The following is a 14951-nucleotide window of genomic DNA, read 5'->3' on the forward strand; positions in this document are numbered from 1 at the left end:
AAGGGGTGTGGGCTCCTGCCAAGATGGGGATTCCCTTTCAGGCCCCCCTCCCCCCGTCCACATCACAGAGCAACTAGGTTGGGGTTGCTCATCTATAGGCTGTACCAACCCTCTCTTGGGGTCCGTGAAGCTGGCAATGTCCACAGTCTCCTGTGCCATCAGCTGTTGTTTGGGTGGGAGTTGAGGCTTCTAACCAAGAGCTTCATAACATCTGGTTCGATGCTCTGTCCACCCTCTGGGTCCCTTGGGCTAAGCCTCCCTGAACATTTGGCCTTTTCTTTCCAGATCCAGACTGGGCTTCCTACACCCTGGGTGTGTTCATCTGCCTCAGCTGCTCTGGAATCCACCGGAACATCCCCCAGGTCAGCAAGGTGAAATCAGTCCGCCTGGATGCCTGGGAGGAGGCCCAAGTGGAGGTAGGGGCCTGAGTGAGGGGCCCAGGGTGGGTGGGGGACAGAGTGTCCTGCTGCCATTCTCTGGGTGACCCAGCCTTCCTGGGCAACCAGGCTGTGGCCCCCAGGGCCTGGGGGTATGTTCCCCCAAGGGACCAGTCTGCGGTTCCCCCCAGTAGCAGGGCTACAGCCCTCCAGGAGCTGGGGGTTCAGGCTGCCTGGAATCCAAGGCTGTGGGACTGGACCTGGCCCCTCTAGCAGCTCCTCCTGCACAGCTTCCCTCTGCCCCCCATCGATGTGGGGGTCTACTTCCCTTCTATGGCAGCTGTGGGCTCTGTGGCAGCTACAAGGGCACACCTGCAGTGCATGAGGGAAATGGGTTGGCAAGTGCTCTTGCCACACAAGCTCCTGGCTTTGGCTCCTGTGTCCCATACCTGGCGCTCAGCCCAGACCAGCCTGTGCAGGGCCATAGGCCCCTCTTCCTTTTAGGGTGTTATGGCTAATCCTTGTGAGAAGCCAGCCATTCGTTCACTCATTCATTTATGTGAGAAATGGTTACTGGGCACTTCCATGTGGGGCAAGGAAGTGGAGCTGGGTAGCAGCCATTGTCTCCTGAAGATGTCCTTCTGGGCAGGGGGGGCAGGTGAGGCACTGTTGGTTCAGGGGTGATTGATGGGGTGGGTGTTTGGTAGGGCCTGGACAAGGCAGACCCCAGGGGAAGTGGCGGGACTTCCTAGATAGAGGGTATGACCTGAAGACCCCCAGACGAGTTGAGTCTAACCCTCTGAAGTGAGGCCCTGGCAGGAATGGAGGACAAGGTGCTGAGGGGCTGACTGGCTGTGTGGGTGAGAGCGGGTGGCCAGGAGACTGCTGTATACCAGACCCACCCAGATTAACCCAGTGACCCAGACTCTGCATATGGTGGGTACACCTGAGGTTCGGGATGTCCCCTAGAATGCCAGCAGGACCCCGGCACACCTTGGATGTGACCGCACTGACCCTGAGTTGGATATTTGGCTTATGATATCAGTCCCCTTTTGCTGGGCAATGAATAGAATGGTCCCTGGACTGTTCTCCTTCCTGGAAGGCAGAGGTCAAAAGCCAGTGTCACAAAGACAATGAGGGGAGTGCCCCCACCCCTTCCTGGGAAGGTGGGAGAGAACACGAGCTGGGGGCCCAGGGGGCCCAGACTTCTCAGGCTGGGGAAAGGCCCTGCCTGTCAGACCAGCAATTCCATGTCCAGGCTCATCCAGAGAAGGACTGCCCAGGCACGTGGGTAAGTGTTCACTGTTATTAGAAATATCCTAAGCTTTGCCAGTCAGAAAGGACAGGAGGGCAGACCTGGAGCTGTGGGCTGGAATCTGGGAGTGATGCCAGGGAGGGAGGCTGGAAGGGCTGTCACCACGTGGGCCTTAGGATCCCCTGTCTCTGCCTACATCAGGGCCTGCAGAGAGCAGTGAGCTTGGTGAGCCAGGAGGAGGCCCCTGTCCTCTCTGCTCTGCATGTTTGCTCTGGTGATTAGAAACAAAGGTGATTTTGGAGAGGCCTGGGGGCTTGGCCTGTGAGATGCTGGACCCCTGGCCAAGGGCAGAGCTGGGTCTGGGGCATCTTGCTTGGGATTTTCAGGGGCATGGCTGCCACAGCCTCCTGGGCCCCTTCCCATGATTGGGTAGTGGTCCTCTAGGGGAATCTGAGGTCCCAAGAGCCCTAGGGGCCATTTGTGCTCCCGCCCAACCAGGGACAAACAGGCTGGTACAGCCGTGACCCAAATCTGGCCCCGTGGGCTGTGGCCGGCACAGAGGGACCTTCTCTTCTTCCCTTTTCTTTTCTTCGCATTTTATGAGTTGTGCTTTTTTTCAACTTTATATTCTTCTGTAACATCTCTTTAAACAATTGCTTCATTGTTTAAACAATTCACATACCATACAATTCACCCATTTAAAGTGTACAAGTCGATGGGGTTTTTTTGTGGTTTTTTTCTTTTTTTGAGACAGAGCCTCACTATGTTGCCCTTGGTAGAGTGCTGTGCTGTCACAGCTCACAGCAACCTCAAACTCTCAGGCTTAAGTGATTCTCATGCTTCAGCCTCCCAAGTAGGACCACAGGTGCCTGCCACAGCGCCTGGCTATTTTTTTGGTTGCAGTCATCATTGCTGTTTAGCAGGCCCAGGCCAAGCTTGAACCCACCAGCCTGGGTGGTGGGCCAGCGCCCTACCCACTGAGCTACGGGCACCACCCACAGTGGTTTTTAGTATATTCACAGGGTTGTGCAACTGTCACCATTGTCAGTTTTAGGACATTTTCATCATCTCAGAAGGAAATCTTGTGCCCTTAAACTCCCTGCCCGGCTCTAAGAACCACACACTTGCTTCTCTCACGGTAGCTTTGCCTGTTATGGGCATTTAACGAGAATAGGCACCCAGGCTGCCTGGGCCTCTGCGTAGTATCCACACTGAGGCAGGTGCCAGCGCTCCATTCATTCTCAGGCTGACACTCAGTCATGGGTGGACTGTACTTTGTCCATTCATTCTTCCATGGACACTCAGGCCTCTTCACCTCATGCAATGTGCCTTAATGATCTGGGAGCACATTGGCGGGACACCCACAGTCCTAAACAGCTCTGTGGAGGATGAGCTCCCTCCTGCTGGTTCTGCCCCTTTCTGCCATCTGCCCCCGGCCCTTGCCCTGCTCAATTCCCTTTTTCCCAACCCTGCTCTTCTACCCTGCGACCTGTTTGCCCCTCAGCTGGGCATGTAGGTTGCTTCTAGCCTTTCCTAACTATAACCCCTGAGCTGGTGACTTATGTGTAAGAGTTGCTCGGTAGCCTAACTTCCTGGAAGTGAAAGCACAAGGTTAAAGGTTATGTGGTTTGGTAATTTTGGGGAGATTTTTGCTGCACTCCCCACCACAACTTCTCAGGTGCCAGCAAGCTATGGGAGAGCTCCCCGCACCCTGCCCGGCTACAGCTGCCTGGGGGGAGAATTATTCTCAGTGGAATTTTCATTTGGAATTTTCTTGTCCTGAATGAAATGGAGCATCTTTGACTCGTGTTAGTATCATGTGTTTTCTTACATGGGAACTGTCTCTTTGTGCCTTTTGTCTTTCTATTTCCCTGCCAGTCGTTTCATCTTCTAGGGGTTCTTGGTGTACTAGAGACACCCACCCTTTGAGATTTTGGCTGCAGAAGTTTTTTCTAGGTTGTCTTTTGACTTTGCCCGTGGTGGTTTTTGCCATGGAAATTTTTTTACTGTGTTGTAGTCTAATTGATAAACCTTTTCTTTTGTGGTTTTAGGGTTTATAGCATACTTCAGCTTTCTCTGCCTTAGGCTTTTTTTTTTTTTAAATAACAGCTTGATTGAGGTATAATTCACATACCACACAATTCACCCTCGTAAAGTGTACAGTTCAGTAGTTGCTGTGTGGCCACAGAGCTGAGCGGCCATCACCACTAGCTAATTTCAGAACATTTTCTTATCCCAAAATAAAACCCCGGACTCATTAGCGCTTACTCCCCACCCCCAGCACCCCAGCCTCTACTGAAGGCAGAAAGACCTACTTTCTGTCTCTACGGATTCGCCTGTTCTGAACATTTCAAACAGATAGACTCACACAGTATGTGGCCCTTTGCATCTGGCTTGTCTCACCGAGCCCAATGCGTTGGAGGTTTTTCCGTATTGTGGCGTGTATCAGTGCTTTACTCCTTTTCGTGGCTGAATAATACTCCATTGTGTGACCACATTTTGTTTACCCATCGTCAGTTGATGGACATCGAGGCTGTTTCTCTGTTCAGTTATGTGAACCCTGCTATGGTGGACATCCATGTGCACGGTGGTGCAGGGACATCTTCGTTTCTCTGGGGGTGGAATAGAATTGCTAGGTCCTCTGTAACTCTGTGTCTGATAATTTAAGGAACTGCCAGACTTTTTTTTTTTTTTTTTGAGACAGAGTCTCAAGCTGTCACCCTGGGTAAAGTGCTGTGGCGTAATATCTCACACAACCTCCCACTCTTGGGCTTAAGCGATTTTCTTGCCCAGCCTAAGTACCTGGGACTGCAGTCGCCTGCCACAACACCTGGCTATTTTGTTGTTGTTGTTGTTGCAATTATCATTGTTGTTTTAGCTGGCCCAGGCTGGGTTCGAACCCTCCAGCTTTGGCATATGTGGCCGGTGCCCTACCCTGTGAGTTATGGCCACCAGGAACTGCCACCAGGAACTGCCAGAATATTTTGTAGAAAAAGAGCGACACACTCCTGTGAGCAGCATGAGGGCTCCACTCTCTCCCCTCCGCTCCTCTCCACTCATACCACTGTCTGTCTGCCTTTGCTATTCGCCATCCTGATGGGGGAGCTGGCAGCTCATTACGGTTTTGATTTGCATTCCCTGATGGCTGACAATGGTGAGCATCTTTTCATGGGCTTACTGGCCATTGGTATATCTTCTCTGGAGAAATGTCCGCTCAAATCCTTTACTCATCTTAAAATTGGGTCATTTGTCTTTTATGATTAAGCTAGGAGTCTTTATGATTGAGTTTCTTATGTAATATATTCTGGACACAAGTCCCTTATCAGATGAAGGACTTACAGAAAGTTTTCCTCACTCTGTAGATTCTTTTCACTTTCTTTTTAAAATATAATATTTAAAAATACAAAAAATTATATTCTTAAGGAGATATCTATGTAATTTTTTTTATTATTGAGGTGAAATTCACAACACAAAATTAACTATTTTAAAGAGTTCAGTGGCATTTAGCACTTTTATGGTGTTTTCAATCATTTGCATCTTGTTCCCAAACACTTTCATCACGTCAAGGAGGTCCCCCAGTCCCTGGCAACTGCCAATCTGTTTTCTGTCTCTCTGGATTTGCCTGTTCTGGACTTTTCATCTGAATGGAATCATATGATGTGTGGCCTTTTGCGTCTGGCTTCTTTCATTTAGCACAATGTTTCTGAGGCTTATCATATCTTTCCACTTCCCTGATGGTATCCTTGGAAGCACAAAAGTTTTTAATTTTGATAAAGTCCCATTTATTTATTTTTTCTTTTGTTGCTGTGCTTTTGGTGTTATATTTAAAACACTGTAACTTAATCCGAGTATATGTTCCGAAAACTATTTTAAAAAATCATCCCATGATTTGAACCACTATTTTTATTGTTTAATCTTTTTAATTGAACGTTTAATTCAATTGGGATTTATTTTTGTGGAAGGCATAGCAAACTCCATTCCCCCCCCCCCCCCATGGCTTCACCATTTCCTCACATTCTTTAGTCGATTGACATTTCGCTTGTTGTTTTGAGGTGTCACCACCCCATGTATAATCACCACTGGTCTATGGATCTATTCCTGAATTTTCTAGTTTGTTTCATTGAGCCAGGCTTATCTGATGAACACCTGTTTTACTGAGAGTAGCATGATAAAATGTTTTAATATCTGGTAGGAAGAGTTTTCATTTTCAGAATTTCCTAGGACATTTTTTGCTTGTTAACATATATTTTTTAAAGGCAGGATCTCACTCTGTTGCCCAGGCTAGAGTGCAGTGTCACGATCATAGGTCACTTTAACTTCCAACTCCTGGCCTCAAGTGACCCTCCTGCCCCAGCCTCCTGAGTAGTTGGAGCTATGGGCATACACCATCACACCTGGCTGGACATTTCTCATTAAGTTGATTCTTAGGCACTTTTGTCCAGTTGCTGTCATAAGTAGGATCTTTCCTTCTTCGGTTATGTCTCCTAACAGATTGAAGTTTTATATAGAAAAGCCATTGATTTTAGAATTTTAATTTGGTGCCAGCCTCTTGTGAAACGTCTCCCTCGTGACTTTTTTCCGGTTGATCTTCACAGGTCCTGGCAGACTCCAGAGTAGGGGTTTCTGTCTGGGTGGACCTGGCAGACAGCCTCAGGGAAGGTCCAAACAGCAACTGCCCTGAGGGCTCAGGGGACAACAGACCCATGCTGCCCCCTTGCCCTTATGGTGGTGGGTCAGGTCCTGCTGCCTGCCCCCAGCCTGCTGTGGCACCATCTCCAACTTGCCTCGCATGGCTATCTTCCTGCCAAGACCCCCTTGTCATGACCAGCCTCCTGAGCATCTCCACTCCCACACTGCAGCCCATTTGTGTCTGTCTTTGTACATGTGTTCTTGGTCTTTGCCTCTGTCTACCTCCCAGAAGGCCCGGCTGGGCCTGGGTCTGCCTCAGCAGCAGCCTGTCTCTAGTGCCAGCTATAGCTTCTTGCTGCGTGAGAGTCAGATGAATGAATAAGCCCATCCTTTCATGAGGCAGCGATGGGGGCATCACCAGATGGAGCAGGCTGTCCAGCTGAGACACCTGTGTGGGATGTGCTGGGCAGGGTTCAAATGCTGAGGAGGGGGCTCTCCCTTCCTTTCCTTAGGTATGCTGGCTCCTTCCATGCACTGGGAAGGGTAGATTGCTCAGACGCAGTGTTCTCAGGATAGAAGAGAAGGTGAAGGTCCCACCCCAATGCTGGCCAAGCCCTCAGTGCTGGGTCTGCCGCCTCACGTCTGCCACCTGGGCCTGGGGCTCTGGGTTCCCTGACCCTGGCCCCGCAGCCACGTAGACCTGGGACTCTGGACTTTCTGACTCTGGCCTCCCCTCTCTCACAGCTCATGGCCTCCCGAGGGAACGATGCTGCAAGAGCCACATTTGAGTCCAAAGTGCCCCCCTTCTACTACCGGCCCACGTTTTCCGACTGCCAGTAAGTACAAAGGGGCTTTGTCAGGGTCACTGGTAAACAGCACTGGGCCACAGCCCCGGAGATGGCTCTGGGAGAACCCACGGGTGGGGTGGGGGGCGAGAGCCTTAGGGAAAGTTGGCCAGGGCTGTGCTGTGCCCCCAAGGAGCCCCAGCGTCCAGCCCACAGTGTGCAGCTCCGTGTCTGCTTCCCTCTCCTTTGGCTTTGGATTTTGGCCTGTGGGCAGTGGGCCAGGGGCATGCAGGGAAAGATGCTTTGTCCCAGCAGATTGGGGTTCTCAGGGGGTAGGGGGGGCTCCCCATCAGGGTCTCAGGGGGGCTTTTAAGCAGTCCTCCTGGGTGTGCTGGATGGGAGGAGGACACAAGAAGCTGCAGTTGTATGGGGCCTTGACATGGGTCCTGGCCTGGTAGGGAGGGCCCTGGAATCTCTCTCCAGGCAACCCTGGCTGTCATGAGGGGGCTGGCTTGGGCCCAAGTTGGCACAACACAGTGACCTTGGACCACTCCCCTGCCCTTAGTGAGCCTCAGCTTCCCCATTTGTCTAGCAGATGAGAAGGGAATGACAGCACAGATCCTGGCATGAGACATACCAGAGCCATCCCCTCAGCCCATCACGGGGAGGAGTCTGGGCTCTCAGCTCCCAGTTCTCTCTGAGCATCTTGCTATCCTGTCCAGGCAGGGTTGCCTGTTTCCTATGCCCACACTGTGCCTTCCTATCTCCCAACTTTGCCCAGGCAGTGCCATTTGCCTGGAGCCCCTTCCACCTCTACTCGACATGGTCCTGGCTCTGTGTTGCCATTTCACAGTCCTGAACTCACTCCCTCCTTGATCTGCTTGACTGCTTGGGGAACTCAGTCTCCCCCATGATTCTTCTGGTTGGGAGCTCTTCTGGTTTCTCAATCTTTGGTGCCCACACAGGCAGATACACCTGAGGGGCTCTGGAGTGAAGGTCTATGCACCTCAGCCCCCTCTTTACTAGGCCCGGTATCAGGGAGGCAATGTGAACTCCAGTGTGAGCCACCCTGGTCCTTCCTTCATCTGGGCTCTTGCTCATCTCTGGCCTAGCCCCTGCCTGGACCCACTCTAGCTCCCCCTTCCCTCCCAATCCCCCCAGATCTCCAGTCATGCTGTCTTCCTGGGATGCTCCTCACCAGGATGCTCATGTACCCCTGTCCTCCCAAAGCAGGATGTCCCTGCTCAGGTGTGGCTTGGATGTGAACCTGTTACCCAAACAGCCTCAGCAGGGGTGGGGTGGCTCTCAGGTCAGCCATGTGGCTCAGCCAGTCCTGCCAGCGCCCATGTCTCTTGGCGATGAGCCCTGAGCTTTGGGATATCTGAGGGCCAAGCCCTGCCTCTGCACAGGGAGACTTGAGGTGTGGGTGGCCACACCCTGATCTCCTCATTCCCAGACCCGACTGGGTTCCGGTCCCCCAGGCCCCACCTGGTCTCCCCTATGCTCAGCTTTTTCTTCTGCTGACTCACTTTTGACTCATCATGTAAACCCAGACACCCCAGGCCCCACCCAGGGCACTACCTGTGGGACCGGGGCCAGTGCAGCCCTGTGTGTTTTCTGATACCATGTTAGATGACCATGAAGCGTCTGCTCTCCCAAGGCCCCACACCCTTGGGCGTCACTGATGTGGGCTTGCCCTGACTTGGGGAGCTTGGAGCCAGTCTGGGCTTTGCCCTGGGTCTTTGCCTCAGGAGTTGCTGAGGGGATTGTGGTTACCACTGGGGCATCTGTGGTGCATACATATCCAGCGCTTTGTTCAAGGTCTGCCCCAGAGTTGGTAAACTTCATGAGAGGGGAGCAGGGTTGCAGTGTTCACACTGGGTCCAAAGGGCCTCTCAGAGAGCACAAGAGCAGGTGGGGCTGGTGGGTAGAGGGAGGAGTAGGTAAAGCAGGGGAGAGGGAGGGAGGAGGGAGAGGAAGGAGGATGAGGAAGGAGAGGAGGGAGGAGGAAGGGGAGGAAGTCGAGGGAAAAAGAGAAAGGGAGGGGGTGGAAGAAGAGGGAAAAGGAGGAAGGGGAAGGGGCTGGGGGGAGGAGGGAAGAGTAAGAAGAGGGGAGGAAGAGGGGATGGGGAGGAGGAGGAAGAGGGAGGAAGGAGAAGAGAAAGAAGGAGAAGAGGAAGAGGAGAAGGGAAGGGGGTAAACAAGAGGAAGGAGGAGAAGGGGAGGAGAAAGGAGTGAGGAGAAATAAGGGGAGGAGGAGAAAGGAAGGAGGAAGAAGAGGACGGAGGCGGAGTGGAGAAGAGAAGGGGAAGGAGGGGGAAGAGAAGGAAGGAGAAGGGAGGAGGAAGAAGGAGGAGGGGAGGATGGGAATAAAGGAGGGGAAGAGGAGGGGGGAGAAGGAGATAAAACCAGGGAAGAAGGAAGGGGAGGAGGAAGAGGGGCAGAGGGAAGGAGGAGGAGAGCAGGGAAGGGAGGATACACTCCTGGGCTGAAGACTTCCCCAGCTCTCAGTCCAGGCTTGTGTTTCTTCCTGCCCGTTTATTCATTATTGATAAGGGATCACCTGGCACCAGGCCCCAGTATGGACACCAAGCAGGCATTTTCTTGTTGATCCTTCCACAAACGTGAGAGAGAGATCCCTCTTCCCAGATGAGAAGACGGGCTGGCAGACCCTACAGCCTATATCCTGAATGAGGCCAGATAGTCCTGAGCCCCTGACCCCATCCTGAGACCCCCATCATGTACTCAAGGGAAAACCTGTCCCAGGAGCTGCCTGGGCATCCTCAGCCTGAATCAGGAGCCAGTGCCAGAGTGGCTCTTTCTGAGACATGAATTTATAGCCACGTGTGCTTCTGTCTGGTCATTTGCATTCACCCTCCTGGCACAGGCCCTTCCCCAGGTGTCAACTGTAGTGTGCCGAGGAAGGCAGGAGGTGGGTGACATGGAGTCTGTAAAGTCCATGAGGGGCAGGAGGCTGGAGTGTTGTAGGATGGCAAGAGGGGCCTGTGCTTCCTTCCCGGCCAGTGGCACCCTGATTCTCCTGTCCACCTGTACAGCCTGAGTCTGGGATGCAGGTTGTCACATGGAAGCTCTCACAGGGCTGACACTGCACGTGTCTAGGTGGGATGTTTGGAGGTGCTGAGAGTAGCGGGCAGGGACATAGAGCAGGACAGACCCGAAAGCCCTGATTTCACACCCCACTGCATCTTGCATCTGCTGGCCATGGGACAGGCAGGATAGGCACCTCCTGCTGCCGGGAGGCTGAGGTCCTCAGTTCCCCAGTTGTAAGAGGGGAGGTTGCTGGCCGCTGTGGCCAGGAGTCTGCTCCCCACACTTGGCCTCCTTTCTGGAGGTCAGAGTGCCTGGGATCTCAGAGGGTCCCCCGCGTGACTATTTTTAGCACAGGCCATGACTCAGGGCAGAGGCGGGATGGGCTGTCCTTGCATCACCACAAGGACCTCATGTTTGCACCCTTATTTCGGGGAAGGAAAGTCAAAAGGGGCTACTCTTGGTTTTACTTCTGATAGAAACCAGCCCCTCCCTCTTCCTGTGTGGTGAGGGCTGGGCAGGCATGCAGGCGCCGTCCTCAACACTGGGAGTACAGGCAGTGGCCCAGCTTCCGGTAGCACCTGCTGTGGGAGGTCGCCACTGCCTCCTCAAAGCCTGGGGCCCCACAGGTAGGCAGGGGCCCACTATGCCATGGGCTGAGAGGTTCAGGGCGGCAGGAGTCCACCTGCTCCGCTCTAGAGGCTGCAAGTTCGAGGTGGGTGTCTCCAGAGGCCTCGCTCCAAGGTTGGTCAATGGTCACCTTCTGTGGTATCCTCTAGTGGCTGTCCCTCTGTGTGTGTCTGTGATTTCCCCTTTCATGAGGGTGCCAGCCATGCTGGATTAGAGCCCTGTCTCCAGCTACATTCTGAGGTCCTGAGGTCAGAATTCCAGTGTGGGAGAGGGCACAATCCAGTTACGGCCACCTCAGGAGTGACCCAGGTGTTAGAAATACTTGTGGCAAAAGTAGGCAGAACTGGAGGAAGATTGGACACCTGGGAGGATGCTGATTGCCCTGGGTGTATGAACTATGTGACCTCCAGGGCTGCTGGGACCAGCCCTGGCTGGTTTCTGGTGGCACCCAATCAGGCACCTGGGACTCAGCTTGTGGGGGTGGGTTGGGGGTCCCCATAAACCTGCACCAGGGCAAGTGGTCACCATGCCCTGCCAGACCTGGCCCCCAGTGCATGGTTTGCTCTAAGGACCCTGGCGCTAAGTGGACAGCTCCCTTGAGCCCCAGGAACCCAAAACGGACTCCAGAGAGTGGGACCAGGGGTCTGCCCAAGTGCCTAAGACCACTCCATCACCCCCAGGCCATATGAGGGGTGAGAGCCCAGCGTAGGAGAAGGCTGGGAAGACCTCCTCTGGAGGGCGAGGCTGGGCTGCAATGAGCAGCTGGCACTGGGACTTGACTTGAGGAAGGATTTGAGACAGCTTGGCCAGACAGGCAGGATACAGCCTCTGACCTCCCAGTCCAGCTCCCAGGGATTCTTCCTGCTGCTATTTCTAGAAACTTCTGGGTCAGCCTAGGGAGGCCCTGTGTGCAGGTGTGAGCCAAGGGTACCTGTGTCTGCACAAGGCAAGTGGCCTGGGCCTTGACAGCTGTTTGTCACAGCCATCTCTGATGCCAACAAGCCCCGGCTCCCCCCCACAGCATGGGGTCCTCCCCATGGCTCTGAGAGGCCAGAGCCTGGGGTGCCCCCATGGTCAGCAGCTGGAACCCTGCCAGGGGCTAAATGGTATCCCTCAAAAGATGTGTTTGTGTTCAACCTGCAGTATTTGCAATGGTAAATTTGTTTGGAAATCAGGTCTTTACAGGTGTAATTAGGTTAAGGTGAGGTCAACCTGGGTTAGGGTCGGCCCCCAGTCCCATGACTGGTATCCTCATAAGAGATACAGAGAGCAAGCCCATGTGACGACAGAGGCAGAGGTGGACAGTGCATCCACACGCCCAGGAGCCCAAGGGCCCCAGCACCACCCAGGCTGGGCATACAGACCCACAGCCAAGCCAGATGTTTCCTATTTGTCTTTTCTGTGGAATTGACCAGAGTCAAAAAGACCCCAAGGCCCAGGGCATGAGCCCTCTGTGGTGGTGTCAGCAGACCTTGCTGTGAGAGTGGACAGAGAAACTCAGCAGCTCAGGCCTGTTGGGCTGTGTGCCTCCCGCCATCTTTCTCCTGTCTCAAGTTGTGCTCAGGCCTGCCTCCCTCCCAAGCCTCCCAAGGCCCCTAGACACCTCATGGCCTGACAGCTGCTGCTTCTGTGTGCCTTACAAGGTAGAAGCCAGGCCAAAGAGAGTTGAGGAGGCCGAAGCACCTGCCTCTGGGGACACCCGTGCTCCCCCCTGCTGTGGGGGCTGGGTCAAAAAGGGGTCAGTCCATCCTTGGGCACAGAGGACCTTGCTGTCACTGAACATACTGCATGAGGTGGCCATGGAGGCTTTTGGGCCCAGGGCTGAAGGGGCCTCCTATGTCTATCCAGCTGCTTGGAAAGGCTGTGGGGGGAAGGAGACACCTGTGAAGAGGAGCCAGGCTGCCCAAGCCACCATCTGAGCAACTGAGACCCAGGACCATGCTCTGGAGGTAGGGGAAGCTATGGTCTGGCTTTGGGCCTCTGGAGCAGGTGTGTATAGACACAGGGGCTCTGCTGGCCACCCCTCGGTCCTGCCCTGGTCTCCTCTCAGATTAGCCTCGGCCTTCCTGCTCCCAATACCTTTCCCCTAGTAAGGGCCAGGGTCTTGCTGACCTGTGTAAGCCCAGTGGACACCCATCTCTTCACCAAGCCCTGGGCCTCAGATTCCTACTCGGCAAGGATCCTTCCTACCTAGGTTTCCTGGGACCCAGTGCTCTCCCTGAGATCCTTCCTGGTGAGTCCACTCTGGAGGCCCTAGAGGGCTGGGAATACACAGCCTGGCCTTTTCCTTTTTTGGATTCTGGCCTGGCTCCCTAAAGACTAAAGAGATGCTTATTAAAAGGAGGTATTCAATGGGATATCATTTAACCATAAAAAGGAGGAGAATTCTGGCACATGTTGTTACACAGAAGAACCTCAAAAACATCGTGCTGCGTGGGAAGCCAGACACGGAGGCACGTGTTGTATGATCCCGCTCACATGTGCGGGCAGGTCTGTCTCGGTAGAGACGGAAGTGGATTATGGTTGCAGGGGCTGGGGGGGGGGCAGCTGCTAATGGGTGTTTCTATTTGGGGTGATACAAATGTTCTGGAATTAGACAGTGGTGATGGTTGCACAACCTGGCGAATATACTACGAACTACTGACTTGTACACTTTAAAGGGTGAATTTTATGGTATGTGAATTGTTTCAATTGTTTTTTAATTTCAGGTTAATATAAGGGTACGGGTGATTAGGTTACATTGTGTTTGCTAGGTAAAGTCCAGTTGTAGCTGTGCCCCGCCCCCAGGAGGTGTGCGTAGACCCTCCATTGTGCCTGTTAGGTGAGGGCACACCAAGCCTTCTTCCTTCTCCTTCCCCCCCCACTGGAGTTTAATTGTGTTTTTCTCTTGTGTGGGTGTGTATTTATTTATCTATTGGTTTCATATTAGTATTGCATACATTGGATTTTTGCTTTTCCATTCTTGTGATACTTTACTAAGTAGAAGTTTCTCCAACTATATCCAGGTTAATCTTTATATGGCTGAATAATATTCCATGGTATACATATACCGCAGTTTATTAATCCATTCCTGGGTTGATGGACACTTGGGTTGATTCCACATCTTGGTGATTGCGAATTGAGCTGCGATAAACATTCTGGTGCATATGTCCTTATGGTAAAATGATTTTTTTTCTTCTGGGTAGATACCTAGTAATGGGATTATTTATTTCAGTTTTGTTTTGTTTTTTTTGCAGTTCTTGGCTGGGGCTAGGTTTGAACCCGCCACCTCCAGCATATGGGGCCAGTGCCCTACTCCTTTGAGCCACAGGTGCCACACTATTTTAGTTGTTTTCTAAAAGAGGAAGTATCAAAAGGTGAAACTCAGCACCCAAGTATCCAACTCTGCAGTTCTTCCTGGGGTCTCCTGCCTGGAGGGCAGCCCTGAGTCTGCTGAGGGTGCCTGGGGCCTCCGAAGGGTCCTTGAGTTACACCCAGGACCTCCTCAGGGTCAAGGTGGCCTCCTCAGCTCAGTCACCCTCCTCTCTCCCCAGACTCCTGCGAGAGCAGTGGATCCGGGCCAAGTATGAGCGGCAAGAGTTTATCCACCCAGAGAAGCAGGAGCCCTACTCGGCAGGTGAGGCCTTGGCTGGTGACCACGCTCCTGTCTCTCTGTCTCTCAGTCTCTGTCTCTCACTGGCTCATGGGTTTGAACTCATGTCCCTCACCCATTTTGCCTTCTGACTTCGAGCCAGTTGACCCTGTGCTCAGAGTCCCCACAACTGTTTACAGCCCAGGCCTTGCTGAGTGCATGCATGTGGGGAGCCCTTGCATTACCCTCCTCTGGGAGGCAAGGACCCAGGTGGGAGCAGGAATTGGTATGCTGCAGTGGCAGCACCCACAGCATGGGGAGGCCACAGCCAAGCCAGCAGCCTCCACCTGCCCCTGGGGCCCGACTGGGTTCTATTGGGTCCCCTGTGGTCAGCAGAGGTATCCAGGCAGCATCCTAGAGCTTCTGTGGACTGGGAGGGTCTATGCAGGTGTACCTGAGAGGGCGGTACATGCAGGGATCCTGGGAGACCCAGCTATACCCCAGCCTCAGTCTCCCCACCTCTTGTCAGTGGCCCCACTGGCCACCTCTGCTCTGTATCCTGCAGGTTGTTTGAAACCCTGATGTAGTTGGGGCTGGTGATAGTACACACCTGTAGTCCCAGCTACTTGGGACTTAAGCCCAGAAATTTGAGGCTG

At 53.3% G+C, this 14951-nt stretch overlaps 1 protein-coding gene across 1 annotated transcript in view; it reads left to right on the forward strand.

The window, feature by feature from the left end:
• ADAP1 (ArfGAP with dual PH domains 1) overlaps positions 1–14951 on the forward strand; it is a 50761-nt gene that overhangs the window by 17665 nt on the left and 18145 nt on the right. Inside the window, exons 2-4 of the mRNA XM_003795459.3 lie at positions 286–416; positions 7006–7097; positions 14258–14340. Of these exons, the coding sequence (XP_003795507.2) occupies positions 286–416; positions 7006–7097; positions 14258–14340 (306 nt within the window). The remainder of the gene's footprint in view (positions 1–285; positions 417–7005; positions 7098–14257; positions 14341–14951) is intronic.

Source organism: Otolemur garnettii, unplaced genomic scaffold (genome assembly GCF_000181295.1).
Source record: "Otolemur garnettii isolate 467f Iridium unplaced genomic scaffold, OtoGar3 scaffold00092, whole genome shotgun sequence".
Lineage (NCBI taxonomy): Eukaryota > Metazoa > Chordata > Mammalia > Primates > Galagidae > Otolemur > Otolemur garnettii.